This window comes from Balaenoptera acutorostrata, chromosome 11 (assembly GCF_949987535.1).
Source record: "Balaenoptera acutorostrata chromosome 11, mBalAcu1.1, whole genome shotgun sequence".
Lineage (NCBI taxonomy): Eukaryota > Metazoa > Chordata > Mammalia > Artiodactyla > Balaenopteridae > Balaenoptera > Balaenoptera acutorostrata.
In genome coordinates, this window is record NC_080074.1 from 70,299,472 (window position 1) to 70,321,872 (window position 22,401).

General features: G+C 36.2%; 1 protein-coding gene across 7 annotated transcripts in view; it reads right to left on the minus strand.

Moving 5' to 3' along the window:
* TMEM117 (transmembrane protein 117) overlaps positions 1-22,401 on the minus strand; it is a 535,157-nt gene that overhangs the window by 38,033 nt on the left and 474,723 nt on the right. The window contains exon 7 of one of the 7 annotated variants that reach the window (XM_057556896.1): positions 629-2,741. The exons of 5 other annotated variants lie outside the window; for them this stretch is intronic. In XM_057556896.1, coding sequence (XP_057412879.1) covers positions 2,427-2,741 — 315 coding nt within the window. In that variant the 3' untranslated portion in view covers positions 629-2,426. Of the gene's footprint in view, positions 1-628; positions 2,742-3,041; positions 3,090-22,401 lie in introns of those variants that run through there. One more of the 7 variants, XM_057556901.1, reaches the window with a different exon arrangement.

Consider the following 22,401-nt stretch of genomic DNA (forward strand, 5'->3'; position numbering starts at 1 on the left):
TGGCCATGTAAATTAAAATGACAGAGAAATTATCTGTTCTATCCAAGTAAATCTACTTTCCTACATTTGGTACAAATCTGTGTTTTCTATGAGAGTCATCTTTCTCTTTTCTATCTGGTTTCACACTATCAAAGTAATTAAATATAGACATGGTGGAAAATAAAATCAAAACACTTGTTTGTGCATAGACAAATACTGCTTACTTTTCCACTTTTAAAGTGGCTGCTTTGCCAACTTATAAACATAGTAAGTCTTTAGATAGATTTATTTTCTTACTATTTCTTTTTCTGACTTATTTGTTAATTTTGGAGTATGTTTATGTAGACTTGCTTTAACATGCTTATACATCCATATTAATCTGATAATTCTACATGTGGAAATCTTTCTGCTAAGGAAATAACTTAAAATATAAAAATCCTTATGAATAAAGCTAGAGTTTCAATTTATTGTTACTCAATAAAGTGAAAAAGTGGAAACAATCTTATGATAGAAGAGTGAAACAAATTATGGTCTATCATTCCATGGACAATTATACAAGCTTCTCAGAATTAAAACCATGCAAACTTTATGATATATTGTTAAGTTAAAAATACATAATATAAAATTGAATATACACTATAATTCTAAGAGTAATCTTGCATATACACTGTGTTAAAAAACAAACCAAACAAAAAGCTAGCAAAGATATGGAGATAATATACCAAATTTGTTCTGTATTGCAGTAAAATTACTGATGGTTTAAAAAGCCCTTGCTTTTCAAATTTCTAAAGTGTTCATATATTATTTTAATTTTGTAGCTACAAATATTTATAAACACACTCTAGACACTTTCACATTTTTCAGAGCAATTCCTTTCTTTTTTTAAATCTCTCTTTAATTCCAACAATTTCTTTCTTTAAACTCTAACCTTATACTGTCTTATAAATCTTGCTTTTATTCAATCTTGCTTTTATTTACTTTTGGTTGAAGCAATTCCTCTTCAACTCTGGGTTCAAAGGGGATACAATATCACCTGCGTTCTCTCAATGTCCCCAGTGCACTGTGAGATTTAATGAGATAACGTCCATGCAGCACTTTATGTTCCTTAGAGAAAGGTGTTATATAAAAACAATGCATTATAATTATTTATGTTATTATAAAACCACAGAGATATTAGATCTACAATTTAGCACAAGGAGACAGGGTTGGACTCAATCCAAGTTCTGGCTGGGCAATGTCCCTTAATGCCAAACTAGAAGACAAGAGTGGGAGGAAGTTGCTCCCTGCACTGAGAGTACCAAAAGGCAAACCCCCAGTTCCTCTCAAGGTTAAGAACAGGATACTTTGGTTTTTATGTACAATCCTCTAAAAATTACAGTGTGTCATTTGTGTTTGCTTGATATACCACTCTCCCCGTCTCTGCTGAGTTCCAACTGAATACATTCCCAGTTATTTATGGGAAATAAGCTTCCAGAGCTAGGGTTAAAATTCAGCTATTACTGATTACTCGAAGTCATCAGATGATCTGAGGACTGCATACTAATGAAGAATAACACAACTTGTGAACTGAATTAGAAGCATATAGTATGGCCACCCCTTACTTTATGCACAAATCGCCTAGCCAACCACTCATAAGTGGTCAACCACTTCCGAGCACTTCTAGAGAAGGGACACTTTTACTTCCTAAAAAAATCTCTGACACTTAGAATGTTCTACTCTGCATTTAGCCAGATCCTGCCCTCCTGTTGTTCTGCTTTCTGAAGCCACACTAAGTGTCCATCCTCTGACTTAGTTGTTTCACTATGCTTTTTTATTCATTCATATAGTCAACACTTACTCTAGCCATTGTGTAGGCTCCCTGTGAGGCTCTGGGGACACAGAGAATTTTTGATACTTCTCTGTCCTACAGGATCTCACAGTCTAATGGGGCGCAGACACCAAGATAGGGAAATCATCATAAACATGGTAAGTGCTATGTTGCAGGTAGGAAGTAAAGTGTCAAAGGACAGAGGGGGGGGGAAGAAATTCATCCTGCCTGAGAGCATTCAAAAAGGCTTCCCAGAGAAGGTGATTTTTGTCCTCCTGTTGAAAAGATGACTAAGATGGCTAAGATTTTGCCAGCTGAAGCAAAAGAGCATAAAATAGTGTGAATGGGCCAGGTTTGTGCAGGGAAGGGTGAGAAGTTCGGTATGGTTGAATCTGAGTGGTAGGAATGAGACTGAGAGGCCAGAGCCTGAGGGTTTTATTTCCAATGCTTCCATGATTGGACTTTATGCAACATGCAATGGGGCCAACAAGAGATTCTGGCGCTGGTGAATGACATGATCAGAACTGTCCTTAGGAAGATGACTATAGTAATAATGTAGGTAGATTAATGACTAGAGTGGGGAGAGTCTTGTGATAAGAAGTTACTGTAAAAGTCTATGGAAGACTTGATGAGGCCAGTGTTAGGAGGGCAGGAGTGAGGTTTGAGAAATTAATGATGGCACTGATGTCAATATATTGCATATGAGAACCAAAGGTGTGGGAGAAGCAAAAGGCAAATCTATTTTCCTTACTTGAGAGACTGAATAGATGGTGACATAATTAACAACAACCACAAAATATAGGAGGCAGAGCAATTTGGCGGAGAATGGTAAGGTCATAAAACAAGTTCTGACTGTTAAGTATGAGACTCCTGTGGGATATTCAAGTGGCAGTGTCCAGAAGACAAGTGGAATGTGGGTCTGCAGCTTGGAGAAGAAGTCAAAGCTGGAAAGAAACTGGAAAAAATATTCCAAATATAATAAATGGAAGAAAATAGTTTATAGGAATTCAGTTGAATACCTAGTGAGGCATTATTCTGATCCCCCTTATTCTGTTAATTCTGTTATTTCTTCCTAAGATTCTGCTGACTCCGCAGACTCATTCAGAAGACAATACTATAAATGTGAAATGGATGAAAGGAGCTTAATTTAACTACACTTTGTGCCTTTATAATTTTAATTTGGGTTTCATTTTGTTGTTGTTTGACAAGTGCAGTTCTCTTCCTTTATCTGCTTTACATATAATCTTGTAGTCTGTCCTTCTTTTTCGTATCATATCTTACTCATTTGTCTTCCCCAAGACACCTACATAGGAAAAGGAAGTTAAGGCATTTCAAGACCTCTTATTCTTAAAAAATTGCCTTATCACCTCCCCCCACACTGCCACACATAAACTAGTACCGGAAAGTTGACCAATGGGTCTCACAATTGCACATGAACTTGGTTCTTGCTTTTACCAAGTAGCATCTGCCTTTTCCATTATTTTTTTCTGACTCACAAAAGATATTGACCACAAAAGATATTATTCATGAACTTGCTAGGAAAATACTGGAAAGACACTGAGGATTCTGATTAGCCTTTGTGAAACTGTCTGCCTCCACTGCTAGAATTACTGGTTTTGCCTCCAACCAATGACTGTTGAAGATGTTTCCAGTTCTACTTCTTCTTGGGGTCAGGTATCAATCAGGCTGATCCAGCCTCCTGTTGCAGTCATTCTTTCTGTTCTATGCACTCCATTTTTCTGGTGCTATATATAGCCTACTCTATCAAGCTTCTCCATTCCTATAGGATGGATTATTTCCCCAAATCTTCCTCAATCCATCATGCAAATGAACTCTTGGCAAGCCAGTCCCCTAGGGTTCTCCATACATATCTGATCATGTCTGATTCAAGGTAAATACAGATTGGGTGATCATGGGTAATGCCACATGTCTCAAATGGAATAACCAGGTAGAGTCTATGTAATTTCCAAATAGCCAATGGAAAGGAAGTATCAAATCAAACAGAACTAAATCTTTTTATGTCTTAGACTTTCATTTTGAGAAGTTCAAAGCACTATCTCATTACTAATTTCAAACAGAAACTTGATCATTCTAAAGCAATATCAACCAAAAGATATAGACTTCTAAACAAAAATATAGAGCTGAAAAGGCCAACTTGTATAAGAAAAACTCATTTTTCAAATTATTGTGCATCATTTAATTTTTACAACATCATGCATGAAACTTTAGTTACCTCAGCCTTTGGAAATAATAATAAAAACAGCACTGTATATCCATTTACTTTGGGTCTGCTGATTTTATTATTTTTAATACTAATAAAAAGTTATATATTATAAGTATGCTGGTCAGATTAATTATAATTTCATGCTTTTTCCAGTGATTATGGTTCTGCACAGAATTTTCAAAAGAACTAGAAGACATAAAATTTCTTCCTATGACATTCTCTTTACAGCTTAATACTACTAAAAATCAATTCTCAAATTAAAAGCACTTAACTTTCTTTTCAGTAAAATGTTCTTTTTACACCATTTAGTTATCATGCATATATGTCTGTCTTAAGAAACGAAAGGGGGGAAAAGGCAAGAAAAGTAAATAAAAATGAAGGGAAGATAAAGCTGTTCACTAGCCTCCTATATGACCCCAATGCAGAAAAGGCTTTACTGAGGGCGATTGCTGTGAAATGCAATTTCAGCTTTTTTTATGCCATGGTGATATATCTACCAATTTCAGTGCTGTGTGGAGAACAGGAACTTCATTCTAAAAGCAGTTCTGTTTTCAGAAATCACTTGGGATGAGTTGTCAAAAATACTCTAAAATATATTCTAATTGTTGTAAACTCACTTGAATTTTGACAAATGGAATAGTTTGATTTGAATTTTTAAATAATTTTTATTAAAAATACACAAGCAAAATGTAATTATTATTTTCCCTGTGTGACAAATTAGATTTCTGTACCAGAATCAAAATTTATTTGTAGAACTTGAATGAATCAAAAAGTATGTCAAGTCTTTCCCAATGAAGATAGGCCAGTCCCAGAAATGAACTATTTTTAGAAGAAATAGAAAATAATATTGAGGATTTTTAAGAAAATATCAATGATATGAGCTTATTCTTTGGATAAAAACTGAGTCAGTTGAAAACATAACCCATTGGTTGGCTACTTCTCTCCATCCTGTATTTCATTTCCTTTCATTGACATTCGAAGCCAGGATCCTCATGACCTTCTTTGGATGCCATCTTTGCTTTTCCTGGCTGAATTAGGAGTACCCTGCATATGGCAAGTTGGCTGATTTTGTCTTTCTCCTGTGTTACATTGTAATAACTTGAAGGCAAGGACTTTGTCTTATTCATCTTTTATGTCCTTAGCGCCTGACACAGTTTTGAGAAGAGAGTAAGAGGATGGGAAAAAAAAAAAAAAATCGAAAGAACGGGTGAGTGAGTGAGCGGCTGAGTGAATCTATTCCATAAAGCAGCTGCATTTTACTAAATTAGGAAAAAAATGACAGATTAAGCCCTCAGGGGGAGAAGGATGCTGCTTCCAAAAGAGTGCTCAGCATTTGTCTGGGAACCTAAAGAGTAGATTCCAGAATGTATTCTCACATGGAGTGACATAGACCAGCACCCAGCTCTCTGAAGTTGATCTGACAGGAATGTCAATTGCCATGCTGTGATTAATAATGGAGAGATACTACAAGAGCTTAGAAAGAAGCAGCTTGCACTGCTTAAACCAACACACAAGAAACGGAACCTCATTTCCTCCATTACAAATTCTGCCAAAGCACCCAGACAACCTGATTCCAGTTTTCATAGCTGTTAAAATAACTACCTCATTCATATTTTACTGAAAGGGTGGCTTTCTTTTAACATGTGTTTGTAATAAAGAAATTTACTTACTATTTGTTTAAACAACAGAAAATTCGTATAACAGAGGCCCCGAAGAATGAGTTAAATTGATCTATTATCTATTAACTTTCACAGAAAAAAATTAAACATAGATTTGCAAAAGTTTGAAGATATTCCATCATACTTTATGATCTAAGACTTTGAAAGTGATAAGGAAACATATCATTGATATCAGCCTATAGTATTTTAAGAGGGGCAAACGTACAGTTTGTTTGAACTCCTGTACCAGTGGATCTGTGTTAAAAATGTATACTTGATTAATAATATAATTTCAGTACTCACTGTGATTGGGAAAGGCTTTCAACCGCAAATTTTGTTTTAATTATCTCACTGGCACAGGACTTTAAACCTGGAAATACAGGCTAGGATGTAAAGGAATCAGCTCTTTAACAAAAGCAACACACTTTAAGGATGAGAAAAAAGTGAGCTTTGTAGAGAAAAATAAACTCTGGTGGAAGAAGAGGTCCATAGTAATAATCTCAATGCTTTACCCTCAAGCTTCCTTCTATGTCTTGAGGCTTTTTAGTTTGGTCCTTCCTGCCATCAGCACACATTGCCCCAAAGATAAAAAAGTCTCCTTTTTTTAATCCAAAAACAGAAACCACAGCTGAAACAAAATGCTTTTCCCTTTGCTCTTTTAAATGTAACTAGGTCTAGTATTAACATTCCAAAGAAAATTTAAGAAAAAAATTGAGATATAAACATAAAAAATACAAAAATAGTTTTTATATATGTATAGTTTCTATATATAACTATACATACAGTTTCTGAAACTACAGTATTTAATGCCATGACCTACTAGGCACTAAGAACTTTTTATCTGGTGTGTTCTACCTTAAAGCATGCCTTGGTAATTTCTGAGCTGTCCTTATGTTAAATAATGTTCTTGTTTTAAGAAAATCTCCGTTAAAAACACTTTTTATAGCCTCCAAACACATCAACTCCCAAAGGTTCCTCTGGGTTTTTTTTTGTTATCACAATGCCCACGTAAGATTCTAACTAAAAGCCAAGTCAAGTATTTTCTATTACTCTATTGGTCCCTGTTTGTGATTAACCCTCTTAATAAAGCATAAATATATCCCTCTGAGGCCATGGTGCTCATTCCTGACTCACTGGATTCTACCCTTACAGAGTCACTTCAATTACTTGACAGTGAGATTCAGATATAGGCATTTTTTAAAAGCTCAGGACATTCTTTTTTTTTTTTTTAACATCTTTATTGGAGTATAATTGCTTTATAATGGTGTGTTAGTTTCTGCTGTATAACAAAGTGAATCAGCTATACGTATACATATATCTCCATATCTCCTTCCTCTTGCGTCTCCCTCCCACCCTCCCTATCCCACCCCTCTAGTTGGACACAAAGCACAGAGCTGATCTCCCTGTGCTATGCGGCTGCTTCCCACTAGCTATCTATTTGACATTTGGTAGTGTATATATGTCCATGCCACTCTCTCACTTCGTCCCAGTTTACCCTTTCCCCTCCCCGTGTCAAGTCTATTCTCTATGTCTGCGTCTTTATTCCTGTCCTGCCCCTAGGTTCATCAGAACAATTTTTTTTTTTTTTTTTTTTTTTAGATTTCATATACATGTGTTAGCATACGGTATTCGTTTTTCTCTTTCTGACTTACTTCACTCTGTATGACAGTCTCTAGGTCCATCCACCTCACTACAAATAACTCAATTTCATTTCTTTTTATGGCTAATATTCCATTGTATATATGTGCTACATCTTCTTTATCCATTCATCTGTTGATGGACACTTAGGTTAAAAGCTCAGGACACTCTAATGTACAGCTGAATTTGAAATCATTGTTCTAAGAACTGAATACGGAAACATTTACAGGAAAAATTCTGATGATAGGGACAGCTAATGGTTTCTGACTATTTCTCTGAGTTTTTAAAAATGCTGTCCTGTCACTTTGGTCCCATGATTACTAACTCTTGTAAGAAAATGATCTCTATTATTAAGCAAAACACCAAGTTCCCTAAGATGGAAGCAACATCTTACTTGCAGAATGTCGCCACCCTGAATTATTTTGGGAACAGAGCCAGATATAAGAAAATTAACTAATTACCTTGATGATTGTCTCTTCAGAGCTCTCCTATGCTCATACACAGAAGTTTTGGGGTTTATGTGAGAGAATTTCCTTCACAACTAAATACATACTTAATGCACACCATCGAAACTGTGAGGTTATGCTGAAAGATAGGAATCATTCAGAGAAACTAATACCTTTTTCCTCTGTGAATATTTAAAACTTAAGTTCCTTTGAACCCAAGAGTATTCTTGGGAGCACACCAGAGATTTTTGTGAGTCTATCACAGGTTGTGAGTTTTTTTGAGTTCAAATTTATTTCTACATCTTTGTACCTTAAGTAGAGGTTTAACATGCATGGCTTTGAAATCATTCCAGAATCTGTAAACTGTAGGGAAAATTTCAAACTTTTAATTTAGAAAACTATTCACCATGGAATAAAATATTACAGGATAGGTAAGATTGATTTAATTGCAAGACTACACATACATACACAGTGTGTGTGTGTGTGTGTGTGTGTGTGTGTGTAAAAATAGACTGGATATAAATCATGATGGAGAAGATTGACAAATAAACAAATTAGATTCAGTTGTGTAAACAAATGGCAAATCAATGTCCTTATCAGGCAAAAAGCAATTAAAATTAATTCATTGGCCCCCAAAATGATTTCTTCTCACAAGGCTTCCCTCAGAGGGACATTATTTTCAATGATATGCTTACTTAATACACCCATTTGCAAAGGCACAACCACTTCAGCGAGCTGAAGATTTTACTTATATTTGGCCTATGGCATCTTTTCCCCTGTGTTGGAAAACTCAGTTAAGATTCACATAGACTGTCAACTACAGAGCAGGCACTCAACTCTCAATTGGTCAAGCTGCATTTGACACAGTGAGGAGCAACTCAGCAACATATGCTGAAGTGACACAGCCCAGAAAACAAGGAACCAAGCATGTTCTGCTGCTTCAGACCTCGGCTATCATGCAGTGTGTGCAAGAGTCTAAGAGCAAAATAGACTTATGAGTCCTTTTACTGTTGAGAAAAGGCAAAAGAGGAAGAGAGAGAGAGAGGGAGACTGAGAGACTCTGTTGTGTTTTTTTGTGCTGTATGTTGCCTGTGTGTTTTGAAAATGAGATTATGGACAACCACACTCCGTATTTTGAAGCAGAATGACCAAAACCCTATTTAGCCACTGAATGAGTGAAGGGCATAGAATACACATAATTATGCAGGAACTGAAAGTTGTGCGGGTAAAATAGTTGAAATCCACCCTGGTGGAATACGACAAGTGGTATACACCATTACTAAAGCAACATGCTATTTATAAATTAAATACACTGGCAAGCACTTATCCAAAATAATCATTTCAAGAGCGTAATAAAAGGAGAGCAGGGGGAGAAAATAATAGAAGTCTTGTTTCCCAGCTAGAACCTAGATTGAAGTGATGTAAGTTAACTTACTTAAAGATAACCGAATTAAACAAATAAAATGATTCTATTTTTATTGAACAGATAGAATTTTAGAGGAAAGTAATTCAATACTGTAAAAGACACAGTTTCACAGATCTCAATTTCTTCATTTGTTAAAAGAGGAAGCCTTAGTAGATGATCTGTAAGGTCCCGTTTACCTTTAAAATATCCTGTTTTTCTACACACGAAATAAATAACCTTAGTAGAGGTTAAGAAGCTATCCCTAACAGTAGGGACAGCTATCTACTGTCCCTAATTGTCATTTTATTTGCAGAACCAGAAAAAAAGAGACTCTAACAGTACCAGGCTCACTGTTCAGTATATTTTCAATTTTAAAATGTAGAATTAATTAAATCTATACCTACAAAATAACATTAACAATCAGAAAATAAAGTAATAATCATGATACGTTGACTATGTAAATGAATCACAGATAGCTCTCTGTTCACCTTAATGCCTATAGACTTTTGTACTAGTCTGTCTGATATGTTTTCAGCCCTTCGCTATCTGCATGATAATTATAATGCCTATAATATTAATAATAGATACAAGTCATTTAGGATCTGTTTTGTGCTCTTACACTTGACATATCTTATGTTATTTAATCTTCACAGTAATATTATGAAAGTGTGTTCATCTGTTTTATAAAATTAAGAATATGTAAACTCAGCTCTGAGAGGTAAAATAACCTATTCAAAGTGTCCCATCTGCTCTGTGACAATTCCAGGAAATGAGTTCAGGTCAGACTGAAGTCAAGGTGCTGCGTTCGCTGTCCGCTTTTCCACGTGACAAAGGAACTGAGGGGAACATGCCCTGAAGGAAAGGGAGCCGATGAAATGAACTGAAATTCAGAGCTAATACAATTCCCTCCAGACAACTCAGCTCAGGTGACTCCGCCCAGACAACAGTCCTCCTTTGGTGAGAGCCCTGGGCGTGGATCCATCTCCTTTCCACCATGCCAGGCGCCAAAGGAGCCCCCCGTTCTCCCTTCCGCCCTTCACCCAGCCCTCAAGTCCCAGCTTGCAGCTTGGAAATCCCATTCCCCTCCCAGTTCCCAGCTGGTTGAAATCTCTGGTCTAAAACCCGATGACTGGTTTAATGCGCCCCAATCTGGGCAGGCCCATCCTGCTGGGGGCTAAAGATGAAAAATGACAGCAAGAGCTGTAAGAGCAATGTAAACCATAAGACGTCCCGGTGGGAGGCGTGGGGGACCCTGCAATCCTAGGTCAAGTCACTTGGAGAACCAGAGAACCTTGGCCTTTTCCCATCCAGGATCTCCCTCCTGGTGTGAGTAGAAAGGCAGGAACAATGTGGGTTTGCAACCGTGGAACTGCATAATGACACTGCCCACCCACAGGGCTCTGTCCCCAGCAGTGGACCGACAGGCACACTTAGAGTCACATATGTATACAACAGTACATATTTCCCTGTCTGTGATCCTGGTTTGACTCCACCAGATTCTGTACCAACCTCAGTCCTTTTGGTAATACACCTTATCTGCCCAAATTCGGCTTGTGCACCCACCTCTTTGCATTACCATGATATTTTAGCCTAGGTCGCCGTTTGATGTTCTGATTATTGCCAGCAGGACTGGCTACATAATTTGTGGAGCTCGGCACAAAGTGAAATGTCAGGTCCCTTGTTCAAAAAGTATTAAAAATTTCGAGATCCCCGAAGCGGAGCCTTAAACCAAGCACAGGTCCTCTGAGCACGGGACCCGTGTGATTGTGCAGGCTGCACGCCTTCGAAGCTGACCCAGGATGTCTGTTCAGTCTTTACGTGGTGAAAATCATACTCCCAGCTGGCTTTCCTCTGAGGATATGAAAACAATACAATGCCTCTATTATTAAAAATATGTAGAGCAGCAGACATGTGCTTTTCATCATAACTTTTGGTTCCCCGGTGGCATTAATTAGTTACCTATAGTTCTGCGACATTGTAGTTGTGGTTTTGAATGCAAGCCTGGCTTCTCCCTACTTACTTCTCAACTATTATAAGACCCGCTTTTACATTTACTCCCCATCACCCTTGAGCTCAGCATCGACCAAGTCAGGCAACTTACCAGTCTGAGCTGCCCTCCCTGTCTGACCCTATCAGGCTTCCAAACTCCCTGCCAGGACCATGGGCATGGTCCTGACTCATGGTACACTTCAGTGTCCGCCCAACACACTCAAGGATGATCAGCTTAGTGCCAAGCTCTTCCCACTAAAAATATTATTCCAGAGAGACTGTGACACAGCAGATGCAAAACTGTGGACTTTTTAAGCCAGTCATTATAATATTCTCATCTATGAATATCATTTATTGATCTTTACCTTTTTTGTTTATTTTAAATTGTAGTTAAATAACATAAAATTGACCATCATAACCATTTTTAAGTTCAGTAGTGTTAAGTACATTTACTCTGTTGTGTAACCTCATAATCATCCATCTCCTGAACTTTTTTCATCTGCCCAAACTGCAACTCTGTAGCCATTAAACAATAACTCCCCATTCTCCCCTGCCCCTAGCCCCTGGCAACTTTCTGCTTCTATGAATTTGACTACTCCAGTTATCTCACGTAAGTGGAACAATACAACACTTGTCTTTTGGGGACTGGCTTATTTGATATTAACTTTTGATGTAAATTTTTCCGTTGAGTGTGTAGAACTGAAGGAGAGTCCCAGTTCTAATTAGGGGCAATTAATAGACAGCCACTAACTTTTAGAGAATTTTCTCATTGCTGTAGGAAATAAGGCCTGAAAAGGAGAGTTGGATCTGGTCTCTGGGTTGTAAATATTGTCTCTATCACCAATTCCCTCAAGCTGGCTGTCTCTTTTCCTTCACATCTTCCTTATTTGTCAAAAATGTTAAAATCCTTTGAATTCAAATGTCTCAATCTAAACTTGCAAAGGGTTTTGTTTCTTGGGTTATTATAAAAGAAGAAAAACATCTTTTTGTCTACATACTAATAAAACAAAATCATTCAGGTAAACAGCCTGCAAACTCTTCCATTGTTAGATATTTAATGAGTCTTTTTTTTTTTTTTTTTTTGATTAATCAGCACCTCGTTTCTGCTTTATTTATCCTGAGTTCACCCTTTGTACTGGGAACACTTTGCCTAGATATGCAACTCGTTGCAGGCTGGCCTTGATAAATGGTCTGTGTTTGTGTAATTTAGATTAGTTCAGTAATTGTTTGGAACAAAGACCAGACATCTTCCCAAGGGTATTAAACATTCACTTTCAGGGCTTGGTGGTCTGTGATGAAGGGAAGGTCAGACCAAAGTTGCTTTACCACCTTTGCCCCAAGGTCACACCTCCTCTTGCTGCCTACAGGCAGCTGTCTGGAATCCATCAGCTGGAAGCTGGCTGAAAAGAACAGGGTTGATTCCCTCAATTTTCCAGGAAGCTGAGATGTGGTATAGATGGCTAATCTTTAGAAAAAATCAGAGAGCAAAGCAAAAGCAAAATCTAAAAGGTAATACAAGTGGTCCTGTGGCCTTTAGACGTGACAAACATTCTGCTGTGGTTCTGCTTTAAAGAGCTGGTTCCCCAGAATAGTTCTTGACAGACTAGTTGGCTGACTCCTCGCTTTAAAACTTATTTTAAGTTTGTTTTCTTATATAGAACTATTCCTTTCCTGTCTTTTAAAATATCTGGGGACTCTTACTAACAGAGAGTACAAGATGGATTATGACAGCCTCTAAGAACTCTGAGTTTGTTTTTTAATTTATTTTATTGATGCATAGTTGATTTACAATGTTGTGTTAAAGTCTGCTGTACAGCAAAGTGATTCAGACATATATATATATTATATATATATATAATATATATATATATATACACATTCTTTTTCATATTCGTTTCTATTATGGTTTATCACAGGATACTGAATATAGTTAGTTCCCTGTGCTATACAGTAGGACCTTGCTGTTTATCCATTCTGTACATAATAGTTTGCATCTGCTATCCCCAAACTCCCAATCCATCCCTCTGCAACCCCCTCTCCCCCTTGGCAGCCATGAGTCTGTTCTCTACGTCTGTGAGTCTGTAGAATCCCGAGTTTGATTTCTGTCTCTCTTGCTCCCCTTACCTGATTGACAGGAGGCTCAGTTCTGAACAGCTCTCACAATGCGAGAACTCACTACCGAACATGGCAGCCTCCTTGGAGAGCCTCACTGCTTAGCATCCTCTTCTTTCATCAATCCAAAATTGTTTCCTTTAATATCCTCCCTGATGCCATCATATCCCTTGAGCCCACAGCCAACATGTTTTCCTGCGTTTTCCAGACGCTCTTTCATGAACACTGCTCTAATTTCTATGCCAGTTCCTCATCCAACTACATGACACATCCGGATGCTTGTTCTGGCATGACTGCAAATTCCCTTATGTCACGGTTGCTTTTCCTAAAACGTTCTGGCTGGTTCACAGACCAATCTTAGAGGGTAGTGTCTACATCTGAACCCAATCCCAGCCCAGTTCACCCCCTCAGGACAGAGCATGACAAACACCAACCCTATTCTAGATGCTATGGCGCTTTTAAAATATGAAAATGTTCATGTGGTCAGAAATTCCAACATGCCTATAGGCATATAGATGCCACTAATTCAAAACTAGTCTCCCCCTCCTCCAAGGCCTCTAGCCCACGCCTCCCCACCTCCCCACCAAAGGCAACTATGTGGTATCTCTTGAGAAAACAAATTCTTTACATGCACAGCTAAGTAGTTAGATGGTTAGCGATAAGAGGATGAGATGTTTCTTCCCCAAGCTTCATATGTTTTTAACAGGAAAGGACCTCTTATAGCTGGAAACTGGCTAAAAAGTGAGTAGGCAGGCTCCCCAGACATTCTAAAACTGAACTGTGGTAATGCTGGCTAACCTTTCCAGAAAAGTAGAAAGCACAGCCAGATCACAGTGTTTACAAATGCAATCCTATGGCCTTTAGATCTGATAGCTAAAAAATGATACACCTTTACTTTGACTGGTTTTTCTTAAGTTATGAGTGAGGTTGAACCTCCTTTAATGGTTATTACCCATTTATATTTATCAACTATCTCTTCATAGTTTTTACTAATTTTTCACCTTAATATATTTGTTTCATCTAGAAGTGATTTTGCTGTTAACGATTTAGGTTGAGATCCAACTTTATTTTTTTTCCAAATACCTAGCCCGTTGTCTCAGGAGTTATTGAATAATCTATCTTTTCCCCACTGATATGAAATATCACCTTCATTTTACATTAAATTATTTCAAAATGTATTTTAGATGTGTTCTAAATCTCTACCCTAATCCAGTGAACTTCTATTTCTTTCCTAATGCAGAAATGACTTTAGTTATGGCTTCATGATATATTTTAATATCTGGCTCAGATATTCATGGCTAATTTTGCATACGTATTTTTTCATTTTAAATGTGGAATTGTCAGGTTCAAAAAAAGTCTTGTTGACTTGGGAATATATATTATAATACATATATTATACATATATATATCTTACATATTAAGGAAAATTAAAATACTGGTAATTGAATCTTGCTATTCAAAGCAAAGCATGTTTTTACATGTGTTTTTTCTTATATATTCTAGCAGGAATTTTCAAGGCCTTCTTCACATAAAACTTACACATTTTTATTAACTTTATGGGAGCTGGTATACGTTTTGTTGTTGTGGTTGTGCTTATAAATGGGATAACTTCTTTCATTGTATTGTCTAAGTGGTTACTGATTATAGAAAAGCTATTTGATTTCTATATATTAATTTTAAAACCAAATATCTTTCTGAAAACTTTCTAGTAGTGTTTGTGCTAATTCCCTTGGTTTTTTGAGTATATGTCCATATTAACTAAAAACATGATAATTCTGCTTCCTACTTTATACTTCTGCTTTCTTTCTCTTTTTAAATTTCATTGGCTACTACTTCCAGAGCAATGGGGTAGTAATGTGGCAGATGTTTTAGATCATTTCAATCATGGCTGTTTCATTTTCCTCTTAAAATGACTTATCACTTGCTAAAGGCTAGGAAACTAAGACACTATTTCCCAGGGTCACTTCAAGCTTGGATTCTACCTGTAATCTGTCTCACATTGAGAAGGAGACGATGTCTCCTCATGGGATATGGAGGGTGGAAGTAAGGCAAACTGGGCTGTGCTTCTGGTCTGCTGATTCTGCAAACCAGGAGCACCGTCATAGAGGTTTTGAGGTTTTCTCAACCATACAGAGATCCTTGTCTAATGGCTACTTTTGTAGGTATTGAGAGGTAGTGGGCAGGGCATTCATTTTGCTGCCATAGGTCATACCTGAGATGGTGTGGTCACGGAGCCAACCATTGGGGTAGTGGCTGCCAGATTTCCCCACTTCATAATCATGACAGTGAGAGCAGCTCTCTTGGCAGGCCAGTTCTAGACTGGCATTCTGGGAGACACACTTGGAAGCTAAGCCTAGAGCCTGCTCCACAAACTCTTCCAACAATTTCATAATCAGTTCTGCCATGTGACCATATTTACTTAAACTAGCTAGAATGCCTTCTGGTTTCTGCCAACCAACTCTAATGAGAGAACATCCTTATCTTGTTCCTAAGTTGAAAGGAAATGTATTGAGAGTTCTAATATTTAACCACTAAGTATGTTGCTGGCTTTTGAAATTGTGTGTGCCTGTGTACACAGGTACAAATACATTTGCATAATGCTTTTGAAATGCTTTTGAAATTATTCCTTTAATTTCCTCCATATTCATGGTTATTTACTCTTCTCATTTATAATTTTATGGGTTTTTTTCCCCCTTGGTTCCTTTAGTTTCCAGCTTTGAAAGCCAATTTATAGTCAATAAACATCCACTCTTCAACCACTGTTTTAAAAAATATTTTATACATGTTACTTTAAAGACTATTTTCCACCATCTTTTTCATCTGTGTGTGTATGTGCACGCACGTGCACATGTGTGGGTTTAAAGGATAGAAGTCACACTTTATTTCTGTTAAACGGCATCTTCTTAGATTTGGTCTAGAGTTTTATAATCCAATATATTATCTATACCTTTCATCTTTGTTTCATCTGTAAATTTGACCAGAATACAATTTATATAATGTTCTTAAAAAGAAAGAATTTAAATAGGAGAGGACTAAAAATAAACGCCTGCTGCAAACCTTTAGAAATCACATTAAAGACTGACACTGATTTTTTTTAATTAATATATTTTTATCTGCAATCGGTTCTGAATCCACCAAATTATGCTCAAACTTATTCCATGTTTCTTCACCTTAATTTAGATCAGGACACTGTGTTAAATTTCTCAAATAATTCATCAATTTCCTAGAAGGTCAAGATCTGTTTTTAAGAAATAATTATTTCAATAAATTTTAAAAAATATTTCTTATAAAAATATTTTAAAAACAAATTTCTGCAAACTTTAGTACTAATGTAACACTTATAATATCCCTTAAAATCAAAAATCACTTAGAAAGATATAATCTTCCAAGACTGAACCAGGAAGAAATAGAAAATATGAACAGACCAATCACAAGCAATGAAATTGAAACTGTGATTAAAAATCTTCCAACAAACAAAAGTCCAGGACCAGATGGCTTCACAGGTGAATTCTATCAAACATTTAGAGAAGAGCTAACATCCATCCTTCTCAAACTCTTCCAAAAAATTGCAGAGAAAGGAACACTCCCAAACTCATTCTACGAGGCCACCATCACCCTCAAACCAAAACCAGACAAAGATACTACAGAAAAAGAAAATTACAGACCAATATCACTCATGAATATAGATGCAAAAATCCTCAACAAAATACTAGCAAACAGAATCCAACAACACATTAAAAGCATCATACACTATGATCAAGTGAGATTTATCCCAGGGATGCAAGGATTCTTCACTATACATAAATCAATCAATGTGATACACCATATTAACAAATTGAAGAAGAAAAACCATATGATCATCTCAATAGATGCAGAAAAAGCTTTTGACAAAATTCAACACCCATTTATGATAAAAACTCTCCAGAAAGTGGGCACAGAGGGAACCTACCTCAATATAATAAAGGACATATATGACAAACCCACAGCGAACATCATTCTCAATGGTTAAAAACTGAAAGCATTTCCTCTCAGATCAGGAACAAGACAAGGATGTTCACTCTCACCACTATTATTCAACATAGTTTTGGAAGTCCTAGCCACAGCAATCAGAGAAGAAAAAGAAATAAAAGGAATACAAATTGGAAAAGAAGAATTAAAACTGTCACTGTTTGAAGATGACATGATACTATACACAGAGAATCCTAAAGATGCCACCAGAAAACGACTAGAGGTAATCAATGAATTTTGTAAAGTTGCAGGATACAAAATTAATGCACAGAAATCTCTTGCATTCCTATACACTAATGATGAAAAATCTGAAAGAGAAATTAAGGAAACACTCCCATTTACCATTGCAACGAAAAGAATAAAATACCTAGGAATAAACCTACCTAGGGAGACAAAAGACCTGTATGCAGAAAACTATAAGACACTGATGAAAGAAATTAAAGATGATACAAACAGATAGATATACCATGTTCTTGGATTGGAAGAATCGATATTGTGAAAATGGTTATACTACCCAAAGCAATCTACAGATTCAATGCAATCCCTATTAAATTACCAATGGCATTTTTTACACAACTAGAACAAAAAATCTTAAAATTTGTATGGAGACACAAAAGACCCCGAATAGCCAAAGCAGTCTTGAGGGAAAAAACGGAGCTGGAGGAATCAGACTCCCTGACTTCAGACTATACTACAAAGTTATAGTAATCAAGACAGTATGGTAGTGGCACAAAAACAGAAATACAGATCAATGGAACAGGATAGAAAGCCCAGAGATAAACCCATGCACCTGTGGTCAACTAATCTATGACAAAGGAGGCAAGGATATACAATGGAGAAAAGACAGTCTCTTCAAAATGTGGTGCTGGGAAAACTGGACAGCTACATGTAAAAGACTGAAATTAGAACACTCCCTAACACCATACACAAAAATAAACTCAAAATGGATTAAAGATCTAAATGTAAGGCCAGACACTATAAAACTCTTAGAGGAAAACAGGAAGAACACTCTTTGACATAAATCACAGCAAGATCTTTTTTGATCCTCCCTCTAGAGTAATGGAAAAAAAAAAATCAACTGTGCTTTTCCTTCTACTTTAAATATTATCAGTATTTCCCCACCATAGATTAGTGGTTCTTAATCATTCACTGCTGCTTTCTCTGTTCTGTGGTTTGCAAAGGAATGAAATATGGTTAGACTGTACATATTTTCATCAACATTTGATTTATACAATTTTTCACAAAGTAAATATTTTGCATTTCTTAATTCATTTAATGCCAAAATATTTTGAATATATATGTGTGTATATAAAGTATATATATATAATAAATGAAATAAATATATTTATATATATAGTGAATATTTAAAGTCTATTGTAAGATACACTAACAATTAATTTAATAACAATTTTTTGAATGAAAAGAATATAGAATTAATGCATTAAATTTATTCACTGACTTTTGAGATGCATTTAGATGTGAAAATGTGCGTGTTAGAATGGCTTGCATGCTGTGACTCTGACTCCTAAGGATCTCTTGCAAGGCTGGTTGTCTTCATCTCTGTCAGAAGATATATAATTTTTCTTTTCAGACAAATATATGATTTGGTCCTTTGGAACTCCTTTGGAGTTGGGTTTTCAGTCCATAGCAGAGGATGTCTCTGAAGGATGGAAGGCATGATTGACCAGAGCTGGGATCACCCCTCCATCTCCTTGGACCTTTTTATCCCCTCACAGCAGCTCTGCTACATTCTTACCTTATTAGATGCCACCAGATATTTTCTACAAGTTTCAGCAACCACAAAGGCTATCACACACAGCAGAAAGGAATATCAGTTACTGAAGGCATTGAGTTTCAAATAATATTTAAAAGATCAGTCTTGCTTCTCACATGTTTAAATTCATAGCACTAGCCCTGTCAGCAGCTTCAATTTCTGGGTGTGCAGGAACTGCTCTAGCCAACAGCAGGTCTTGTTGATGAAGTTTATTCAAGTTGTTTTGAATGAATAATTTTGTAACAGATGTAGAGTGCAGCGTGAGAGGGGAGGAAGGGCAAGGAAGAAAAATCTAGATTTAAACATTTATAAAATACAGTCATAAGTAAGTACTCTTACCAGCAACATGTACTTACCCTATGACTGATATCATGTTTTACATATAGACCTTATTGGGAAAAAGAAAAAGCTTTGGTTTAAAAAGAAAAGGCTTTAAAATATAACTTTCAGGCACTTTTCCAATGCCTAATGGATTGCTTTAAAACATAAAACCAGGAATACAGGAATTATTTTTTTCTGGTTTCCAATAAAGCTTCATTAATCACCACAGATCACTAAAAATCAGTAAAATGTCATAAAAGCTTCCATTCCATTTTCCTGCAAACCTAACGCTGACACTTCTGGAGTGAATGGTTAGAAAATTGAATGGAATAGACATGTCCTAGAATACAAATTAGTAGTTCATGGCACATAGGAAATATATGTATGTCTGTACCTATGTATAAAATATATGCATAGCAGTGGTTTTGCTTGCATGAGAACTTTTTATTCCTTACCATCAATTCATTTATTTATTCCTATCCTATTTTAAAGGACTCATAGATAAAATTTACTATTACTATTATCCACATTTTATAGACAAAGACAATAAGACTTACAGAGGTTAAGAAACTTGCATAAAATAACAGATTAGTAAATGGGGGATCAGGGTTTGTACCACAGCAAACCTGACTCTAGAATCTGTCTTCTTTAGCACAAATACTACACAGACGCCCCTAAAGCATTCAGCAGTAAATGGTCACATGCATTGTTCTCTGGCCAAAGGGTATGAATCAGCTAACAGAACTCAAGAAATTATGTTAAACGTGTTGATTGCCATGTCCTAAATTCACTCTATTTATCGAACACATATCATGTCTCTTCTACAGGAAAAAGCAGCCTCTGTAGTAAATACTAATTTCTTGTTTTATTTCTTATACTTAAAGTATTTTCCCTTTAAAACTGTAGTGTAAAGTCTATGTGGTTTTAATGGCAAGAATTGTTTCTGGCTTTTTGTATGTAAGCTAAAGTAACATATATTACTATTTGAGTATTATTACATGTAAGTATTATAAATTTGGGTTTATCCAGCAAAATCTGACTAATGTTCTTCGATGCTGTTTTGTGGGTTTACAAACATGCATATGTTTTTAACCTAAAAGCAAAAAAACCTCACCACCAGAAATCTCTACATGTTTTCACCAAGATTATAGTTAAAATGTCTTTAGACAATATATACTAAAAAACGGAACTATAGCATTGCTACCTTAGATAAATTTTAGTTATAACTTTAATGATATAGATTTGAAATTCAGGAATTCTTCCTTTTAATCCTGACTCTGCCATTAATTACCTAGATAACCCTGAACATGTTACTTAACCTCTCTGAGCATCTGTTCTTCCTCTGTAAATGCTGCCCTACCTGGTTGAACTGCTATGATGATCAATGAGATAAAAGAAATGGGTATGAGTTAGATGTTCAGGATATTATTTAAATATAAAATATTATTTTAAAATGACTTTGTTCAGACCCTTCCTTCTTTTAGACTTACTTCTATCCTAAAAATCTATCCTCAATTTCTAGAAACTTTATTATGAGCATGTTAGTTTCACGTTCAATGCCATCAGGGGCCCACATTTCCAAACCCATCAAGTGCACACTCCTCTTGATTTTTTTTCATTATTAAAATGTTTAAACACAGTTAAATGTAAAGTTAAAAAAAAAAAAAAAAAGACAAAGTCTGTGCCAAAGCTGGTATAAATTCTGAATCAGTTGGGTGTTTTCTTTTTTTTTCCTTCTATCCCTTAACTCTTTGCATTCCTAATCATTTTCTTCTTTTATTCCCATGCTCTACTTTAAAGAGGAAATGCTCACCTACTTAATTCTAGGCCAAAATCTTTTCTAAATAAGAAAGATAAGTTGCGTTTCTTAAATACAATTGACTCAGTCTTACTATTTGCATGATTACTTTCTTTTTCATCCTTCTCCTAACTTGCCTTTATTAGTTTTTTTTTTTTTTTTAACAAAAGATTCTTTAAACTCTCGGCACATGAAAAGATGCTCAACATCACTAATCATCAGTGAAATGCAAATCAAAACCACAATAAGATATCACTTCACACCCGTCAGAATGGCTATCATCAAAAGAACACAAATAACAAATATTGGCAAGGATGTGGAGAAAAGGGAACCCTCCTATACTGTTGGTGGGAATGTAAATTGGTTCAGCCACTGTGGAAAACAGTATGGAGGTTCCTCAAAAAACTAAAAATAGAATTTCCATATGACCCAGCAATTCCATTGCTGGGTATATATCTGAAAAAACCAGAAACACTAATTGGAAAAGATACATGAACCTCAATGTTCATAGCAGCGTTATTTATAATTGCTAAAGTATGGAAGCCCCTAAGTGTTCATCAACAGATGAATGGATAAAGAAGATATGGGGTGTGTGTGTGTGTGTGTGTGTGTGTGTGTGTATACACATACACAATGGAATACTACTAAACCGTAAAGAAGAAGGAAATTTTGCCATTTGCAGCAACATGGATGGACTTGGAAGGCATTGTGCTAAGTGAAATAAATCAGACAGAGAAAGACAAATACTGTATGTCGCATCTAAAAAATACAACAAACTAGTGAATAAAGCAAAAAAGAAGCAGACTCACAGGTATAGAGAACAAACTAGTGGTTACCAGTGGGGAGAGGGAAGGAGGGAGGAGCAATGTAAGAGTAGAGGATTAAAAACGAGGGTTACTATGGGATTATATAAAATCATGTGTGTGAAACTTCTGAAAATTGTAAATGGCTCCTCTTGATAGACAAGACCCTCCGCAGCCTGACTTCCGGCTTCAGTTCCCACCACTAACTACCATGGATCCCGCTGCTCTTTTCAGCCCTGACTGACACACTGTTTCATATTTCAGTCATGGCCTGTCCATTCCTTTTCTACTTAGTGAATTCTCTTCCAGTCTTCAAAACCCCATCTTTTCCATGACCATCATTGGACCCCATGAAGAATTTATGATGCATACCTCATTTTATGAGGCCCTTCTTTTTTTCAAAAAAATAAATTTATTTATTTTTGGCTGTGTTCGGTCT